At 55.9% G+C, this 18,401-nt stretch overlaps 8 protein-coding genes across 8 annotated transcripts; 3 read left to right on the top strand and 5 right to left on the bottom strand.

Moving 5' to 3' along the window:
* Positions 1-10: 10 nt before the first annotated feature.
* On the bottom strand, positions 11-823 carry CCMA1212_000107 (uncharacterized protein; the record flags this gene model as incomplete). Its single annotated transcript, XM_073697592.1, has 1 exon — positions 11-823. One exon carries the CDS (start codon positions 821-823, stop codon positions 11-13), a length of 813 nt encoding a protein of 270 aa, XP_073562801.1.
* A 453-nt stretch (positions 824-1,276) lies between these two features.
* Positions 1,277-2,094, top strand: CCMA1212_000106 (uncharacterized protein; the record flags this gene model as incomplete). The annotated part of the gene is made up of 2 exons (XM_073697591.1): positions 1,277-1,439; positions 1,517-2,094. The coding sequence occupies 2 exons, from the start codon at positions 1,277-1,279 to the stop codon at positions 2,092-2,094; spliced, it is 741 nt and encodes a 246-aa protein (XP_073562802.1).
* Positions 2,095-2,586: 492 nt separating this feature from the next.
* On the top strand, positions 2,587-3,581 carry CCMA1212_000105 (Smad nuclear-interacting protein 1; the record flags this gene model as incomplete). The annotated part of the gene is made up of 2 exons (XM_073697590.1): positions 2,587-2,644; positions 2,704-3,581. 2 exons carry the CDS (start codon positions 2,587-2,589, stop codon positions 3,579-3,581), a joined length of 936 nt encoding a protein of 311 aa, XP_073562800.1.
* A 1,490-nt stretch (positions 3,582-5,071) lies between these two features.
* Positions 5,072-6,148, bottom strand: CCMA1212_000104 (L-threonine aldolase; the record flags this gene model as incomplete). Its single annotated transcript, XM_073697589.1, has 1 exon — positions 5,072-6,148. One exon carries the CDS (start codon positions 6,146-6,148, stop codon positions 5,072-5,074), a length of 1,077 nt encoding a protein of 358 aa, XP_073563140.1.
* Positions 6,149-8,206: 2,058 nt separating this feature from the next.
* Positions 8,207-10,140, bottom strand: CCMA1212_000103 (Prenylcysteine oxidase; the record flags this gene model as incomplete). The annotated part of the gene is made up of 4 exons (XM_073697588.1): positions 8,207-9,139; positions 9,204-9,296; positions 9,379-9,908; positions 10,026-10,140. 4 exons carry the CDS (start codon positions 10,138-10,140, stop codon positions 8,207-8,209), a joined length of 1,671 nt encoding a protein of 556 aa, XP_073562805.1.
* Positions 10,141-11,244: 1,104 nt separating this feature from the next.
* CCMA1212_000102 (Frequency clock protein) lies at positions 11,245-14,342 on the bottom strand (the record flags this gene model as incomplete). Its single annotated transcript, XM_073697587.1, has 2 exons — positions 11,245-13,976; positions 14,042-14,342. 2 exons carry the CDS (start codon positions 14,340-14,342, stop codon positions 11,245-11,247), a joined length of 3,033 nt encoding a protein of 1,010 aa, XP_073563809.1.
* A 793-nt stretch (positions 14,343-15,135) lies between these two features.
* On the bottom strand, positions 15,136-16,947 carry CCMA1212_000101 (uncharacterized protein; the record flags this gene model as incomplete). The annotated part of the gene is made up of 4 exons (XM_073697586.1): positions 15,136-15,279; positions 15,345-15,461; positions 15,763-16,167; positions 16,588-16,947. The coding sequence occupies 4 exons, from the start codon at positions 16,945-16,947 to the stop codon at positions 15,136-15,138; spliced, it is 1,026 nt and encodes a 341-aa protein (XP_073562803.1).
* Positions 16,948-17,201: 254 nt separating this feature from the next.
* Positions 17,202-17,783, top strand: CCMA1212_000100 (uncharacterized protein; the record flags this gene model as incomplete). The annotated part of the gene is made up of 1 exon (XM_073697585.1): positions 17,202-17,783. One exon carries the CDS (start codon positions 17,202-17,204, stop codon positions 17,781-17,783), a length of 582 nt encoding a protein of 193 aa, XP_073562804.1.
* Between the last annotated feature and the right edge of the window lie 618 nt (positions 17,784-18,401).

Here is an 18,401-nt window from a genome sequence, read left to right as displayed (position 1 = left end):
CCCCCCCATCTCAATTCCTCCTACTCCTCGCATTGCCGCCCTTCCAGCGCAACTTACCAACCCACTCCGCGAATTTCCTCACCTCCTCCTCCTCCAGCAACAGCTCCACCGTGTAATAATACCTCGCCAGATCCTCGTGGTTCCTGAAGCGGTGCACAAACCTGTGACACGCGCCGCACAGCCACGCCACGTTCTGCAGATCCTCCTTGCGGTGCCACCCGCGCTTGACGGCCTTGTCGTGCACAAAGCGCGGAATGAGGTGGTGATACGACAGAGGGATCCAGGACCGCTCGCAGAGCTCGCAGGCGTCCGCGCGAGTGGACGCCGTGGCCGGCGGCGGCTCGATGAGGGTGGTGAGGTAGCCGGTGAGGATGGGGACGAGGAAAGCCTCCGTCGTGGGCGGCAGATGCGAGGAGGGCGCAGCCGGATCTGCGGCGGCGATGAGGTTGTACGTGACGAGCGTCTCGCAGATGGAGGGCGGCAGGTCGAGCTTGCGCAAGCTGTCCTGCGTCAGCGGCAGGGAATACTGCGCCTGCAGCGCCTCGGACTCCCTCCACGAGCGGTAGTCGAGCGCCTGCAGCTCGTCGGGGAGGTTCCGGAAGATGCCGTCGGCGAGGTAGTCGATGAAGTCGGCGAGCTCCTCGGCGTCCTGGTCCGGATTCGGGGCCGAGGCCGGGGCCGGGACGGGGGAGGATGAGGCCCGCCCCGCCTTGGCCCGTCGCCGGCGCTTCGGCGCCGGGGCGGGCGCGGGCTGGAGGATTGTTGCGGAGAGACAGTCGCGGAAGAGCGGGTAGTTGAGGCTTTCCTTTTCCTCGTCTGACATTGTTTTTGTGGTTCTTGCTGGGATGTGTTTCTCCGTGATCGGGGGCTGTTCGGCAATGCAAGAGGTGCTGGGTGATTGACAGGATACTGACGTGATTGGAGGCTCGATCGCTGGCTACCTGATTAGGGAAATGCTGGTCTGATGAGGGGCTGCGGATAATTGTTCTACAGATGAGATGGATGATTTCATGGAGAGAACTGGGGCTTATATAACGTGTACACATGAACATCGGAAACGACGAAAACCTGAAGCCATCTTTCAAACAGTGGCACCTACGATAGAATCCTGCAGAATCTTGTCGCTATTCACGTCTTGCGTGTTGTAGTTGCGCTCGCCGATCGATCCCCCCAGCTGAAGCTCATTTGCAGCCTGCAGACCGTTACTGCTGCCGCCTGACTCACCGGCGTTCATCTAGGGTGCATTAATATCCTGGCCGCCTGAACAGCTGAGGCCATGGCTCCCACCGTCATCGCATTCGATCTCTATGGAACGATTCTATCCACCGACTCCATCGTCAAAACCCTGGCCGGCGTGTTTGGAGATGAAAAGGCCAAGACAATTGCGACGCAAGCGCGTCGGTATCAGTTGGAGTATACGTGGCGCATAAACAGCATGGGTGAGTCTTTGGTCCGAGACGTGGCCTACAGCGGTGCCTGCTTAGTGAAAATGATGCTCATTATCTGATGTCAAAAGGCATGTATCAGCCATTCAGCGAGTTGACACGATGGTCATTCCGGCAAGCCGCTGCAGAGACCGGCGAGAAGCTGTCCCCGGAGCAAGAGGAGGCAGTCATGCGTGCCTACGACGGCTTAGACGCATTTCCAGAGGTCGAAGCAGCGCTCAGCCTCGTCGCAAAGACCCCTTCAATCGAAGCATACGTCTTCTCCAACGGCACCGAGTCGATGATTACTTCGTCGCTGAGCACGTCGCCGTCGCTGGCCAGCTCCTCCGGGTCCGTCTTCCCGGCGTCGCGCATCGTCAGCGTTGACCCGTTGAAGGTGTTTAAGCCCGATCGGCGGACGTATGATCATTTTGCCAAGGTGGTGAATCTGGAGTCTCGGCCTGAGAAGATATGGCTCGTCTCTTCAAATCCTTTTGATGCTGTTGGTGCGAGGGCGGCGGGGTGGAGGAGCGTTTGGGTGAACCGGAATGCCAGCGTGGGCTGGGTTGATGGCTTGAGCGGTGCTGTTGGACTGGAGCCGACGAAGGTCGTCAAAGGAGTGGATGAGGCAGTCCAAGAGATTATCAAGACTGATGGCCAAGGTCAATAGGGGCTCAAGACAAGCGGGGGGGAGGACAGTCGTATGTACTTAAAGTCACAGTACCTGAAGCACCTGCGCAGCGTGCCCCGGATTGAAGACCGTACAATCGCAGATTAGCTCGGGCTTTTGAGATGAAGAATTAATATCTTTCTATTTTCCCCATTTTTTTTCTTCAAGCGGTCGATAACAACGCTCTCTTTGAGTGATTTCTCAGATAGAATAAGAGGAAGCTGTTTGAGATTCTGTACTGTGTGAATTCGGAAGCCTCACTGGTTTGCACCTGCCTGGGGTAGTACCTGCTTTAATCGATACGCAACGCGTCCATGCACTTTCAACAGCCTTCCAAGCTCTTTTCTAGATCGTAGCTCTTTCACTTTCTCAGCTCTTCCATCGACATATCGACAGCCTTCACATAAATCTACCAAGCTTCTCTTTCGGTATCATTTCAGTTTCTGATATTTGCGACTTCACATCATCACACCCACGCTCCCGCTCGCGGCCATGGCGTCAAGAGAGGACCACGGCGCCTCTCGTCAACATGGAGACCGCAATGGCGATGGTAGGGACTCCCCCAAGGGCGGCGCGCAAAGGAGATGCAATCTAACAATCAGCAACCAGCTTCCCGACGAGACAGAGACGAGAGCCGAGAACGGCGGAGGCACCGCGACCGACGCTCTCGAAGCCCCGACCATCCTTCCCGAAGGCCTCGCAGCCGCGAGAGAGACCGAGAAAGGAGACGATATCGTGACCGGAGTCGTGACCATGGCCGTGACCGTGACCGTGACCGCGACCGCGACCGCCACCGCGGACGCAGACGCTCGCCCGAAGAAACAGACAGCCGTCGCCGCCGACGCCGAGACCTGTCCGACGATGAAGATGCGGAACGTGACGGCCGCGCGCTGGCTCGGCAACGACGAAGCTCCCCTATGAAGAGGTCCGGGCCGCTGCCATCCCAGCAAGAGTCTTTCGCGGTCACCACTCAAGGGGGCGGAGACCCCGAAAAGCCAAAGGAGAAGCCCAATATGGGAACCACAGGCCGGCTGGCTGCCCTGTCCAACTCGGTCGCCCAGGCGGACGGCTCGACAATCGTGCTCAAGTACCACGAGCCGGCAGAGGCGCGGAAACCACCCCCACGCGACCAGTGGAAGCTCTTTGTGTTCAAGGGCAAGGACATCGTCGACACCGTCGAACTGAGCGCAAGGAGTTGCTGGTTAGTGGGGAGGGAATTGGCCGTTGTCGACCTCGCCGCGGAGCATCCAAGTATCAGCAAACAGCACGCCGTTATACAGTTCCGCTACACCGAGAAGAGAAACGAGTTCGGCGACAAAATTGGCAAAGTGAAGCCGTACCTGATTGACTTGCAGAGCGCCAACGGGACCAAACTCAATGATGAAAAGGTGCCCGAGAGCAGGTATCTCGAACTCAGGGACAAGGATATCATCATGTTTGGACACAGCTCACGGGAATATGTCGTCATGCTTGCTCCCCAGGATTAGAGAAAACTTTGGGGCTAGGATCCCTGGAGACGATTCTACGCCGCCAAGGCCGCCAAAGCCATGCGCGGTATTGCCATCCGTTTCAAGATCGAACCTACCGAAGTAGGCTTGTCACCAAATGTTCAGGATCGTGGTCACACGCCCCTTCAGTTGGAGAACCGCGAACGATCACTAGACCCATCATCCCGAGCATGTTGGCCACCGAAATCATCCAGCGGGAATGAGGCTGCCAAGCTCGATGAGAACGTGATGTTGCTGAACAGTTTATATCAGTCTTATCCAAGGCTCGAAACCAAGACTGAGGAAACCATCATATACCGCAAGAAAGGAAAGCTTCGTAAATACTTATAGCTCGCTCCGCTATAAGAGGCAGCGGCAGGCTCCTGTCCGACACGACGCATTTCTGCAATGGGAACCGACTACATCCAATCCAGATCGTCATATGCCCCGTCGGAGCCCCGTCTACTACCGACTTACCCCCCTTGCTTGCCGCTTTCATGAGGAACCGAGACGGAAATACTTGGAAGCGCCACTACCAGGATTCCCCTGGAGTCTGAAAATGACAAGCCTGGCATATAGAGCTGTTTGACAGTCAATCCCGGGTGCATGGTGTGCAAGGGGCTGTCGGTCAAGCCAAAGAAAAAGAAAAAGAACGTTAGAACATATCTTTGAAACAAGATGAAGCACAAAAAGCCGGCCCAATCATGTGATGTATCCGGAAATCCTGCAGCCCGTGTAGTCGTGATTTCAAAATCGCTGAGCCGCAGCATGCACAAAATCGAGCGAAACTCAATCAACGATGACGGCTTGTCCATCCCGCGAGGCATACACGCCCTCTCATCCCCTCTACATCAATTGGCCTCCTGTCCATGCCCTATCTTTCCCTGGGCTGGTTTTGGATCAAAGAGGTTTTTATACACTACGTACGTATAAGCGCCGGTAGATGAGCTATAAGAGAAGCCTTCATCATGCTTGTAAAGAGCGTGGGAAAAAAAAAAAAAAAAATAAAGAAAGAAAGAAAAAGAAGAAGAAAAAGAAAAAAAAAGGGGAAAAGAAAAAAAGAAAAAAGAAAAAAAGAGAAAAAAAAAAAAGGCATTTCCTTCTCACGCTCGGCGATTACAACCAGGGTTAAAGCGGGTCGGCTGCGCACGGTGAAGACAAGTGAACCAGATCGTCGGGACTGTTAAAAGTCTTGGAGAGGCAGTTGTTAGAGACATTGACATGTGATTGACAAGGCCAATCAACTCAGCAATTACCTTGGTAGTATGCATTTACAGTTGGCCATCATTGACACACAACATGCAGTAAAGGACAAGAATAGAAAACTCATCAGCCGCCATGTATTCATTAGGTACCAGGATGTTAACCAAGTCATCTATTATCAATGTAACCAGTCCTCAACGCCAACATAGTCGCTCAAATCATAACCCAGTCTCAAACGATAAGATCAAAAGAAATGCGCTGGATCAAGGCCTTCTCCAACACGGCTTCTACTCCATGTCTGGCTGCCAGCTGAAGATAATCTTGTTGAACCTCTCCAGCTGGGCCGGGTCCGTCGCCCAAGTGGTCAGCAGTCTGACCACGGCAAACTCGCCGTACTTTTCCCATACGTAGAATGAGAATTCCTGCTGAAGGGCCTGGACGAGGGCCAGAGGTAGGATGGCAAAGACCTGGTTCGTCTCCGTCTTGGCGCTGAGCTGGTACCCGGCTCCGGTGATGGACCGGGAGAGCTTCTCTGCCGCCAGGTTGGCCTGCCGCGCGAGCTTAAAGTACAGGCAGTCCTCCTCTCGGAACAGCTCCGCGAACTGCACGCCCATGATGCGGCCTTTGGCGAGCAGAGAGCCACGCTGCTTGACGAAGAACTCAAAGTCCTCGGCCAGCTTGGTGTCCTTGACCACCACGGCCTCGCCCAGAAGAGCGCCGTTCTTGGTGCCGCCGATCCAGAAGATGTCGGTCAGCTCAAGCATGTCGCGCAGGGTCAAGTCATTGATGCTGGCCGTGAGCGCAGTGCCGATGCGAGCACCGTCGGCAAACAGCAGGAGACCATTGGCTTCGCAGATGCGCTTCAAGGCCGTCAGCTCGGCCTTGGTGTAGATGGTGCCGACCTCGGTGGCATTGGAGATGTAGACGAGACGGGGCTTTGCCATGTGGGGGAAGTGCCAGTTGTCGTCGAGGGCCTTGGTGAGGATTTCGGGCGTCATCTTGCCGTCCTTGGGGGCGACGTTGATGATCTTGTGGCCGCTGGCCTCGACGGCTCCCGTCTCCCGCGTGACGATGTGGCCGGAGCTGCAGGCAATGACGGCCTCGTGGGGGCGAAGACAGGCGGCGATGGAGATTGCGTTGGCCGAGGTGCCGCTGGGCACGAAGAAGACGCCGACGTCGTCGCGGCCGAGATGGCGGCGGATCAGCTCGCGGGCCGCCTCGCTGTAGGTGTCGCGGCCGTAGCCCACCTCCTGAGTGTTGTTGCTTAGCAGCAGGGCATTGAGGACGTCGGGATGGGCTCCCTCGCTGTAGTCGTCGGTGAAGCTGTACTTTGGCTGCGTCGTGGCGACGCCGGTGGCAGGCATTGTGAGTGTGAGTGGTTGCTGGAGATGTCGATGGGAGGCGGGAGCAGTTTTCGCTCGACCAAGAATCTAGCGGCGAGGCTCGCTGGAGCAAGTCGAGTAAATATGAAGAAATCGTCGAGGACGATGGAGAAGAAGAGAAACCGGCGGATTGGGGTGGAACAATGGAAGAGGGAGAGGAGACAGAGAATGGAAGCAAGAAGCAAAGTGAGATGGAGAGCTGCTTCCGTTTCGTCTTACAAGGAGGAGGAAGAGGAGGAAACAGCGGACGAGAGCAAGGAAACGGAAGTCTCTACCTTACTTCTTCGCCAACCGGGGCAACTACAGATTATCTAATGAGAACAGAGCAATTCTATATTAACAAGAGGCAGATGATCACAAAACAAAAATAAATCTAGCCTCGAAGCAGATTCATACTTCAAAAGTCGAATTCCATTACGAAACCCCGAAAGNAAAAAAAAAAAAAAAAAAAAAAAAGTCCAACTGGGTTCAAGGTTCCTTTTTTTTTTTTTTGGTTGTGCATTTGCTCCGCCGGCGCCGGCGCACTAGAACTACATGGTTCGCTCGCCTGTCGCATTTGCCGACGCAGGCCGGCCGTCAGATCCTCGAGCCTTCCCGACCGTCGGAAGCGGGATCCAGAGATTTTGATACGAGGAGGGGGAGGAGAGAGGAGAGGAGGATTGGACTATACGGTATGGAAGGGAATCGCTCCTGTGCTACCGTGATGGGAACTGCATGTGCATTGCGGTGTTGCAGGTGATTCGAACGGGGGTCGGAGTAACGATGAAGATGCGGGTTACGGGCTGATAAGAAGCCTCGAGTCAGTCGAGGTTGGCCCAATGGAAGCATCAGACGAAAGAGGAGATGGAAGCACTCACCTCTCACATCACCCACCACTCCCAGAGAACGCAAGAACCAGGCAAAGAGATAAGACGAGCAGGAGAGGCAAAAAGAACAAGGGAACCACCTCTCCCATCATTCGTATTGATAGCGGCCAGTATCGTCGCTCCAACGGCCCCACGTTGACAGCCAAAGTCCCCCTCCATCCACGGATATCAGAGGAGACCACGGACTAGAAGAGAGAGCTAGGAGGAGAGAAGCCGCTGCCATCGAGGAAACGCTCCTCGGCCCCGTTTTCCGCATTGAGTTCGTAGGGGGTCGAGGTCCGAAGTGCAGTAGTACTATTCTATGCTAGAAGGACAAGCCAGTAAAGTATAATGAACAGCATTCCATCATTATCTCGACATGATTCCGTCCATTGATGGCTGGTATCTCCCCCTCATACAGTGATGATATAATACTAGTATGCCGTTAACAAGGGGACGTTACCAATAAGACGTCAGCCCGACACCACCCATGACAAGCCGAACAACGGCATTCCAGCTAAACCTGCAGGGGAGGGGCCCAAGAAACTCAATTGCCGTACAGTAATACATACATACTTTGTATCGTGCTTCCCACAGAGGGAGAAACCATTGCATTGCAACCACAAAAATACGCAGAGAACAGCGGGACGATGGCATCTACATCTACTTGCACATACAACCTCAAGGTATTACTATGCAATATCACGAGCACTTTTGCATTCCGTAAAAGATCAGTTCCATGCATGCGTCCAGATTTCAAACTGCAAGACGCAAGACCTCCGCCCTTTTGCGTTTCGTGTGTTCTTCTCGTCTTTTGTCCCCTGTTGATCATGGGATCTCTCGATATGCAAGGGCAACCTCCGATTTCGAAACCATAAGAGACCGAAATACCTGCACGTCGCTTCCCCAACATTTCACGGGGGGGTCACTTCGATAAAGTTGACGCCCGGAATCCGACGGCTTTTAGGTTGGGCGACATGCGAAAGCCCAATTGTCTGCCTCAATCTCAACTTCACCCTTGTCCCCTCTGGAATTACATCGGTGAAATGGCCTCCCGCAAACGTGAATAGTGATCATCTCATCAATCAAATATCAAATCGTATCAAAAGAAGGTGTCGCTCGCTCAAGAAAATGTCCCACCATATCCAAGTCACTGTAAAATCATCAAGTCTCCGACACCCATGCCGCCTCCCGATCACAGCTCGCCCGGCTCCTCGACAACCATGTCCACCTTGACCTTATGTAGCCCTAGATCCTCCTCACTCACAGAGCCGGGAACGGCCTCTCGCGATATGCCCGCCGCATCGTCCACAATGAGCCTCGCCACGTTCATGCCCATCAGGGCGCTCGTCTCCATCGTCGAGATGAAGCTCTCTATGCCCGAGGTGTAGTACAGCCCCCTTCCCAGGATGGGATCCTGAAACGTCACCCGCGGGAGCTCAATGGGGTACGAGTAGAACCAGTGCGGGTAGTACCACGAGATGGGTTCCACAACGCCGCTCGCCTCCGTCTCAGGGGCCGGACCCGTAAACGTATCTGGCACCTGGACGCCGAGGAGGTCCGACAGGAACTGCGGCGTCACGGGCTTGGGCGAGAAGATCTTGTACACAAACTCCGTCCTGTTGGTCTTGGGGTTGACCGCCGTCCTGAGCGTGCTGACGGAGTAGAAGCCCGTCTTGCCGACGCCGTCGGCCCCGGCTTTCGGCTCCTCGTCCTTGGCGAGCGTCGTGTAGACGTTGCTCGGCGCTTTGCTTCCCGGCGGCAGGTTGAAGAAGCCGGGGTGCAGCTTGAAGGGGGAGGCAAAGAGCGTGACGTGCAGCTTGGTGTAGGGGACCTCCTCGATGTGGTGCTTGATGACGCCCTTGCCGGCTTCAATGTTGCTGAATTGCCAGGGTGAGGCGATGATGACATCGTCGAATGTTGTATCCACAAGTTCCGTCTCAGCAGAAGCCGAGCTTGTGGAAATCTCATACCGGGGAGCGGCAGATGATGTCTTGCCCTTGGCGAAGCGGATGGAGGAGACGGCGGTCTTTCGGAGGATGGCTGCACCGCTGGCCTTGACCATCTGGTCAAAGATGTGCCAGTTGCCGCCCGACACAGACATGGCGCCATCCGTAGCAAAGGAGACCTAGTGCTTTCATGTTGGTCCACTGATCTGAAGCCCATGAAGGGATATTCTGAGGAGGACTTACCATGGTCTCCAGTCCATGAATATACGCCAGGTTCGAAGCGTAATTGACCCTCGTAGCAGCCTGGATAATGTGCCTCGAAAACGCCTCATCAATCTGAACACGAGCAACTCGTCAGCTTTCCTCTACACACACACACACACACACACACACACAATCTCCTGTGCGGCGTCCTCACCTTGTGCTGCTTGAGAAACTGCTCCCCCGTCACGGCCGTCACCCCCACAAGCCCCAGCTCGTACGCCCTCGCCGTCAGCGACCGGAACGGAAAATACGGCCCGTCGTACAGCCTCAGGAACTTGCCCACCACGTCCTTGACCAGGTTCACCGCGCGGTAGGGGCTCATGCCGTACCGCCACCACAGCTTGCCCGCGTCCCACCACCAGGCCGTGCCGTCCGTCGTCTCGTAGACGAAGCCGTCGCCGTCCCAGATGGCCGTCACGTCGTCCGGGCTGCTGGCCGCGCGGTAGTTGGCGCCCACGGACAGGTTGAAGTTGCGCGTGCCGTTGTACAGGATGTGGTTGATGGCCACGAAGATGGACGCCCCCAGCTCAATGGGGTGCCGCGCGTCGTCGTAGGCGTTGACCGTCAGCGTGCGGCCGCCGATGCGGTCCGTCTTCTCGAACATGGTGATGTTGACCTTGACGTCGGCCTCGTCTGCGTACTGGCGCAGATAGTAGGCGGCCGAGGAGCCGGCAGCTCCAGCTCCTGTGACATTTACGTCGTTAGTTGCTGTCTGTCGTTCAGAGTCTCACATATCGAGCATGATCATGTCCGAATTTGTCCAATCTCAGATCGAAACCTTGATGCAAACTCCCGACTCACCAACGATGGCAACATTCTTCACCCCCTTCGTCTCCGTCCTCGCCTCTCCCTCTGCCACGGCCTCCCCACCAAGCGCCAACCACGCCACCAAAGCCGGCCCCAATTGCAGCCGCATTTTCATCAATCAAACAAGCAGCACCCAATGGTATCTATCTACTCAAGGGCAGCTCCTAGCGACAACAGGGAACAAGTCGCAATTCTCATGCCCTTCTCCCAGCCTTTTTGAGGTAAAAACAAAAAGTTAAGAGCAAGTAATAGATAGAGCCCCCTCCTCTTACTAATTTATAACCTCAGCCGAATGATGCAAGCAAAGCGGTGCTCCGTGCAGCTCGCGCAGGTGTGTGTGGTCTGACCTTATGCTGGCGAATTGACTTTTGACGTTCAGGTGGTACGAATGTATGTAAGCCGCCGTACTTGGTATCTGAGACGCCACATCACGTGCTGTTGCTAGGCAAGAGAGCAATTCGACATGGGATTGCATTTGTCTGCTTCTGTAAGCTACGTAGACAAACCTCCAAACGATCCATAATCCGAGAACTTGTTTGCTGTCGAATATACGTTGAGGTAGTGCATGTGACATGGCCCGAAGGATTGCAGGGCACACGGGCCGCACACTCGTATTCACAGACTGTTGCTCCGTCCCCCCAATCCAGCTGAGGCAGCTAAGCAATCACGCACTCCGCGTCATTCCGTCTCATGCAGCTACCGGAAATGCTTCCTCAAATGTCATCAAGATAAACTTAATGACCAGGTATGAGAGACTGATCCAGCTCCACCAAATACAATATGTATCAAGGGTGGGGGGGAGGCAGCGCTTGATCCTTGTGCATGTTTGTTCAAACACTTGTTGGAATTACTAATGAGAAGGCAAACATACAGGATATCTAGCATCTATATACTCCTTCCTTGGCTCAAGCAGCAAATAACTCTTGCAAACAAAGCATCTCCGCAGTCTCTCTCTGCACTGCATATACAATCAACACGGCAGTAATTCAATCGCACGTGTTTGGGGAATCGTACCTTTTTCCTCCTGGAACAAATTGTCAACAACGCCTACAACGCTTTCAGCAGACTCAATGAAATCATTTCGACATCAGATTCGGTGCGCGTTCGTCAGCGATCCACAGCGTGCCTTGACGAATCTGCCGCCCACAAATTGCTTGCCGGTGCTCTCTCCTTCGATCTTCACATCCACTCTCACCACGCAACGTGCATGTGCTCAACTGCTCTGGTCGGCGCCGCTGGTGTAATCGCTCTCGATACCTCCTCCTGCAGTGGCCGCAGAACTTCCTCCGCCAGGAAGCGCACCGTTGGCATTGACGCTGGTGCTTCTTCGACCGAGGGTCCCCGGCACTACCTCGGTCATGCCATGGGTTCCGTGCATGATCCGGCCAAGGCCCTGCGTGGGAAGATCGTCCAGCCCACTGCTGTCTGGCTCACCATCCCCCATACCGAGATCGTCTTCGAGATCTTCGCCATCCTCATCGGCACTACTTAGGTCGACTCCGTCAGGATAACCGTCCGACCGATGCGGGTTTGCTCGCCGGCTCAGAAGTACTTCGGACGAGTTCAACTCATCGTCTCCATCCGATCCAGATTCGTCCTCCGACCATGAATCCGGGCTGAAAGGCGGGAAGAAAATGGCAGGCGGAGGGAGCGGTACGGGTTCCAAGCGCCTGATACGACCCGACAGATACTCGATCTGGAGCCTTGGTGGTTCATCCCTCATCAGCAGTCGGCGGACAACCGGGCGCGGCGACGATGTGGACATTGTGGCCAGCCGGCTGATGATACTTTCCGTAGTCTCTTCGGAGAGCTTCCTCCGCTGGCTCTCGTATGCGTCGAGCTTTGACCTCCTAGTCGTGACCACCACCATGAAGTGATCCTCTGGTAGCACACCAGCCAGGCCACAGGGCTCAAGGGGACGCACTTCGAGTACCTGGGGCGCATCGCTCCAGGGAAATTCCATGTTCAGCTCGCTCAATTCATCGCCCGAGTCCGTCATAAGCTCTGGCACGCCAACTCTCCCTCCATCGACTTCCATTTCAGAAATGGAGCCAAGATCAAGATCAGCGTCACTCAATGGCAGCCTGGTTATAGACGACCCCGATCCGGATCGGAACGGAAGCGGGCGGTCGAACTGCGACTGGGGCTCAACCCGATCTCTGCTGCTCGACAGCATGTACGTCGTGGGTGATATATCCCCCGGGTCACCCGACAGGTCGGTGCAGAACGGGGCGCCGCTGTAGTAGATGATGGCGCCATCGCGACGGCGCTTCCGGCGAACGGACGTGGCCGAGCCGCTCTGACCCCATCGCGAGTCTGCATTGCTTTCCTCAATCGGGCCAAAGGACGACAGAGTATCATCATCCGGGGATGATTGCCCGGTGGGAGTCCGCTGGTGGAGGAGCAGCGGCTTGTAGTGAAAGCTTTCGGTTGATGCCGAAACTTGGGGCCCGTATTTGGACAGGTGGTTTGCCGGGCTCCAGGAGTCGCCGGTTGAGCGGCCCGTCTTCTGTCTCTTTCGGCATTCCGTTTTTGCGTCTTCCGTCTCATCTGTCTCCGGACTCCGTTGCGAAAGGTCGCCCGAGCTATCGCTGCTGAACTTGGTGCCGTCTATGCCACCACGCCATCGAATTTTTCGACCGTCTGGCGAGAGTTGAAACTTGGCGCTCAGGTCGACAACGGCGCTGCGCACAAAGTCCGGGGTGACATTCATAATGTGTAGTTGCGCCATGTTGCAAAGGAGATTCAGGTACACCCATCCCTCCTCATCGGGATGGACGTCGTCTAGGTTCTTTTCTGGCGGATTCGGTAGCAGCTCCGGAGGGACAAGACCCAAGTGTCTGATGTACTCCATGTTTTCGGAAGGAATCTGGGCGCGATCAGGATCGAGGTCTCTAGGTCTCGTGGGCCGCTGCTCGGGAGGCGGCGGCATAGGCGGAGACGGGTTTGTCCCCGAACCGCCAGTGCCGTGACCACTGCCGCTACCGTTTCCCCCTGATTCGGTTTGATCCTCGTTGGAATTGGATGCCGAGCCCATGTCCTGCGACCTGCTCTTCTTTCCCGTATGCGCAGAGGGATGGTCCGGCGGAGGAAAGCGAGCTTCGCGCATAGGCTCCGCAGCAGGAACCAAATTGGAGCTGCCGTGAGTGCTGAGCTTCGGTGTTGGTAGCTGCACCAGAGAAGAGCGGAGGGGAGAAGCATGGCCCGCCTGAGCTGGGGCCGGGCCGGATCTGGGAGGTGGTTCGCCAGTTTCCTTTCGACGCGCATGCTTGCCCGAGATTTTCCCCGTGAATATCTGCTCAAGGCGTCGGACCACGAGCTTCTTCTTTTCCTTCTCCGTCATGGGGACAAGCCGGGGGTACAGTCCCTCGGGAATCTCGCGCAGGTAGTTCTCGACTTTTTGGTCATTCGTCTTGAACCGCGAGCCCCCCTGAGGTCTATTAAACGAGGTCCCAGATGAGCCCGCCCCGGTGGACATCGAGGCGTAGGCCGAGTCGACTGGTCGCGCATTGGACCCGGACGATGATGAGGCGTGCTTGGACTGCGACATGGAGTTTGAGCCGGAGTACATGCGCTCGCGCGTGGTATGCCTAGACGACTTCTTGTTGCGCTGGGAGGACGAGGTTTCGGGAGAATCCCCTGATAAGCCCGCTGCAAATTCCCTGAGGGTTGCCTCCAACTCGCGCTTTTTCCTCTTTGGCAAGCCATGCATCTTGATTTCAAAGAGCTTGTCTTTTCGAAGCATATCCGGACCACGCTGCTTGTAGCGCTTCAACTCTTCCTTCAGCTTCTGGATCTCAACAGTGAGATCATCAATGACGCTGCGGTAGTCATCGGCGCTGCTGCTACGGGCATTGGAAAGGTTTCGGGGCGCGGGTATTTCAGGCGCGTACGGCTTGTCTTCGTTCGATGAGTCGGATTCCTTTTGGAAAAAAGGCGGCTCCACTGTGTCGAGAAGAAGTATGAGTTAACTACTCTATCAGGGTAGCAAGCCATAGACTAACACTTACCATCCATGGCGTTGCTGTCAAATGTAGCTGTTGGATTTTCATTGGACTGGTTGAACCATTTGTTGGCGTCGCTTTGGCCGGTCTCGTGGCTCTCCCCCGAAGAGGCTCGACGAGGTGAAGACGAGTCTTGGTTGTTCGGCTTTGGCGGAGCCGAGCCACGACTTGCTCTTAGGGAGGCATCGCGAGCGAGCTGATGGTGTCGCAAGGTGATTGAGTTTTCCGGCGACGCTCGCCGGGGAAGAGGGTGGCCGGTCGACGATAGGAGTGGTTTGTGAGAGTTGTTGCCTTCTGTCGGCTGCATTGTAGTTCGGTTGGGGAGCATGCAAGAGCTGGCGACTGTCTTGATCAGGCTAATAAAGAATCATTCTTCAATTGCCGAGCAAGAGACTCTTTGCTCAAAGTAGGCGGCTAGGTCGTTTATTTTCCAAGGGTCGCAAGCAAGACCAGTGACGGAGCTTGTGACGTAGCCACGCGATAACACCCCGTCAATCGCCTTGGTATGTACTGTAAACACACTGTCAACAGGTCGATGCTTGTGCAAGCCGTGTGCGCCTGCGACTGGAGAATCGGCTACTGGGACCTTGGCTCAACGCCAGTCTTGTCGGGCAACAAGAGGTGGCGTGTTATTGCCGGGGCACCGTAGGCGATCGATCGATCGAACAAACGGAATAAGCAGCAGAGGGCCGCAACAACCTCGGACAACTCACCTCAGGAATCAGAATTGAGCCTGAAGAACGGACTAGGGAAGTGGTGGAGTGAGGAGGATGAGAGGAAGGGGGGGGAAGAAGGAAAAAGAAAAAAGAATCGAAAAACTGCACCAAAGATTGAGGAGTAAAGGAGTTTAGAGAAAAATGACAAGGAGAAAGAAATGCCGGCTTTATCCAAGATTCGTATACTGTTGGAGATCCGGCGAAAAAAAGGAGAAGCTTGAGGCTTCAGTATGTGGCGAGGTTGAAAATGCGTGCCAAGTCGGCAGAGAAAGTCCTCTTATTTCAATCCTCCACAAGCTGCAGACTGCTGTCGCCTTGACTCCCCGTCAGTGGCCGGAAATCGTGTACACCAGTGGATTGAAAGAAGAGTTCCGTCGGGTCGCGTCAATCCAGCCTTTCGCAACTCTTTGCGTCGTCGATCCGTGGTCCAACTGGGTTGACAGGCGAGAGTGCGGGCTCGGAACCAGCTCCGCCAGTCGCAATCGCTCTCTGTCGAAGATCCGCGGTGGCCTGACTGCCAGAGAAGGCCTATGCGTTGTTTCCGTATGCTGCGCTCTGTCGGGGCGATGGTGATGTCGTCGCCAATGTCTCACCGTGGTGTAGAGGAGGAGCGTAGAAGCTGACAGGAAGAAATAAGAATCAAAGAAGCCGCCAGAATGTGGTTGAGGAAAGCTCGTGTTCGACAAGGGCCCGGTAGGGTGTCGACGGGGCTAGGCGATGTATGCACTGTACAGATATGATTCGAGGTTTGATCGCCGTGGGTGAGGCTGTGGATGAGGGAGAGGAGGAAAGGGGAGGGGGGTGTGTGAGTGGCAGCTCGGTACAGCACAGTAGCTGGGAGGGGGGGGGGGGGGGGGGGNGGGGGAAGGCAGGTCAAAATGAAAGTTGAAATGGAAGGGGAGAAAAAAAACGATGGCTCGGCGATGCACGCAAGAACCCCCAGCCAGCCCTATCGCAGACGGTCGCGTGGCGCTCCGAGGGCGACGGAGGGAAATGGGAAGTGCGATTTACCACAGAGGGTAAAATTGGGGTGGAGGAGTCCCGGCAATGGGGAGGCCATCGCCAGAGAAAAGCAGCAACGATGCGCTGAGTGGCGAGCCGCCGTCGGCGCGGGCTGGTGGCGCCGTGAGGCTTCGATTCGCACGCCAGGACGCAGAGCGTTGCGATCGGTGCAATGGCAGCACCATCAGCACAAACCATGCAAATCAGGGTCTCACTGCCTGCTTGGTCACTCCCCTGGGGGTGTGTTGCTAGCGAGAAGCTTGCATCGCGTGCCGGTGCACGGTGCAGAGCTGGACAGCGGCGTGTTGCAGGTGGTTTCGTTGCGTTGCGGGCACCTTTTCTGAAAGGTTCGCTCCTGCAGCCTCGCGCTGGTGATGGAGGCTGCAAGTTGCAATTGGGGCGAAGGGTTACCTGCTGGGTACTTGGTAGATAGTAGCTGTACTATAATCGTAGTCTGTACCTACCTACTAGTGCCTGATAGCGCTACAGCATTACCCGTACGTACCTTCTTCATTCAATCGGGTCTGCAGCGGCTGCTACCTCCTACTTTGAAGGTATCAAATCAAGGCAAATCAACCAGTCTGTCGACGGCCAAGGTTGTTACTCGCATTTCTCGTCCATTCTTGAGGCCATCTGATACCCCAACTACCTACACCAGCACAGCAAACAGCCTGCCGGCCAGCAGCTCGTCTCCCGTCCGCGCAGCCCCAGGGACGAGCCACCCGCAGCCATGACTCTGAAGCCCTCAGCCAGCTGGGGAACAAATAGATTGCCGCCCACCTTCGCAGCGGCACCAATCGTCTGTATTACCTACGAGTACTGTACGAGACTCACGCAAGTCACAGCAGAGTTCTGCTCGGTGGGGTTCAACGGTCTCTTCGCTTCCAGCCTCTCTCTGCTCGCCTGATCCCTGCCTCTGCTCCGGCAGCGCGTCAAACTCGCAAGGTCCTTGGTCTGCCTGCTGCCGTTCCTCCACCCTGGTGGGCCGCACCATCCTGGCCAACCACCACCTTGCGGGGACGCAGGCCGCAAGGTTTGGAGGGTGTAGATCTTGTTTTTTGGCTGGCATCGAGCAAACGGTTTCCGTTTCCTGGGGTCAGCCCTCGGAGCCACCTTGATCCGAGGTGCGATGCTGGTCGGTGCCTTGGGTACCTCACTGAGGTACAGAGTCTTGGGAGTCGAGGCCGCGTCCATGTCTCTACCCTGCTCTGTGCTCGCATCACCGCCCCGACCTCGCAACAGCGAACACGGCCGCGTGAGCCAACAGACATCTAATGGCGGCGCATACAACGCGCCCTGACATGCGGTCCAGAACCCTCCAGTCGCCAAACGATGCCAACGCCCATCGAGATGCAGCCCATCAGCACAGGTTGAGACCCTTGACCGGTCCATCCACCAGCAGCTCAGCCAGGGGCCAGTCCGAAAGCAGGCTACATTGTGGCGCCACTATGACGTCTCCTCCCAGAGAAGGTCAAAGTCCAGAACCTAGGTTATTGGCGCTGCAGGGTTGTCCATGGGTCTCGACGGCCCTGTCTCGCAACGGCATGGTGGTGGGTGTGAGTGACCCTGGCGCTCCATCGACGGCGGCCGGTACCAATTTCGTGCTAAGCAGTGCGTGCCGTGCCTCCAACTTGGACCTCACGGGCGCTGGCTCCGACCCGACAACTGGTGACGGGAGCGCACTGCTGCGCGGCATGGCATTGGCATGGCATTGGCATGGCATGGCATGGGGCTCATCAGCTTCAAGCGACGAGTCATGCGTCCTATTCGCTTTTGATTATTGCCAGACCTCCACTCCGTTCAACCACTCGCGCAGCAAATGCTCGCCCAATGTTTCTATAGCAATAAGAGACTCACTTCGCACGGAGACCCTTACCGGTCGCCATTTTGGCGCAAGGATGCATGGTGAGCTCCCCCGCAGAGGCATGGATCGGCCTCGTCCCTCTCAAGGCAGCGCACCTCACGGGTTCCCAAAACTCCACCCCTTCCCTGTCCACGGCGAGTTCGCTGCCGCTTTCAGGCCACAATGACGTGGGACCGTCGCCTTGCAGCACCGTCGAAGCCCTTCTACTCCGTACCATCTCAGACGATGGGTATCCGAGTCGTACAGTACTTGTCCGAGGGCTGATCAGGGCCGGCGACATCACGTGCCGGCATCGCCGACACACGGCCCCACTGATGAACTTCGCAGTCAGACGCACCGGCGCCGAAATGGGCTCCGCTTTGACAGGCCGGAATGCCTTCAGACGACGATAACTTGGCAAGATGGGAAGATATTGGTCGAAGGAGGGGAATTCCCTGAAACTTTTCTATCGCATGTCCATTTTCGTCTTGCGCGGTTCAACTTGCTCTCTCCATCTTCTCCACACAGACAAGCGCCCAAGGCCAGTAGCGGCTTATCGGCCGGCATGGGCTCTCCTCTGCCATGAGAACTTGAAGCTCGGGTAGAGCAAGATACCTTATTGACACAGTCTCAAGGGCCCTATCCTAGGTAGTACCAAGAAGTCCAACTCTTCCCAACTCAACAGCTCAACAAGCATGAACAACGCGCGGTATCACAGCGACGGTGTCTTGTCTCTTGTCGTACAGCTGCAGTCTTCCAGACTTCTCCCAGGCCCACGCCCCTGGACAAAGCCGCCCTTCGATCC

Source organism: Trichoderma ghanense (genome assembly GCF_004382785.1).
Source record: "Trichoderma ghanense strain CCMA-1212 chromosome Unknown scaffold_0, whole genome shotgun sequence".
Classification (NCBI taxonomy): Eukaryota; Fungi; Ascomycota; class Sordariomycetes; order Hypocreales; family Hypocreaceae; genus Trichoderma; species Trichoderma ghanense.
Note: the sequence above shows the minus strand (reverse complement) of the source record. Positions and strands in the feature narration are given on the sequence as shown.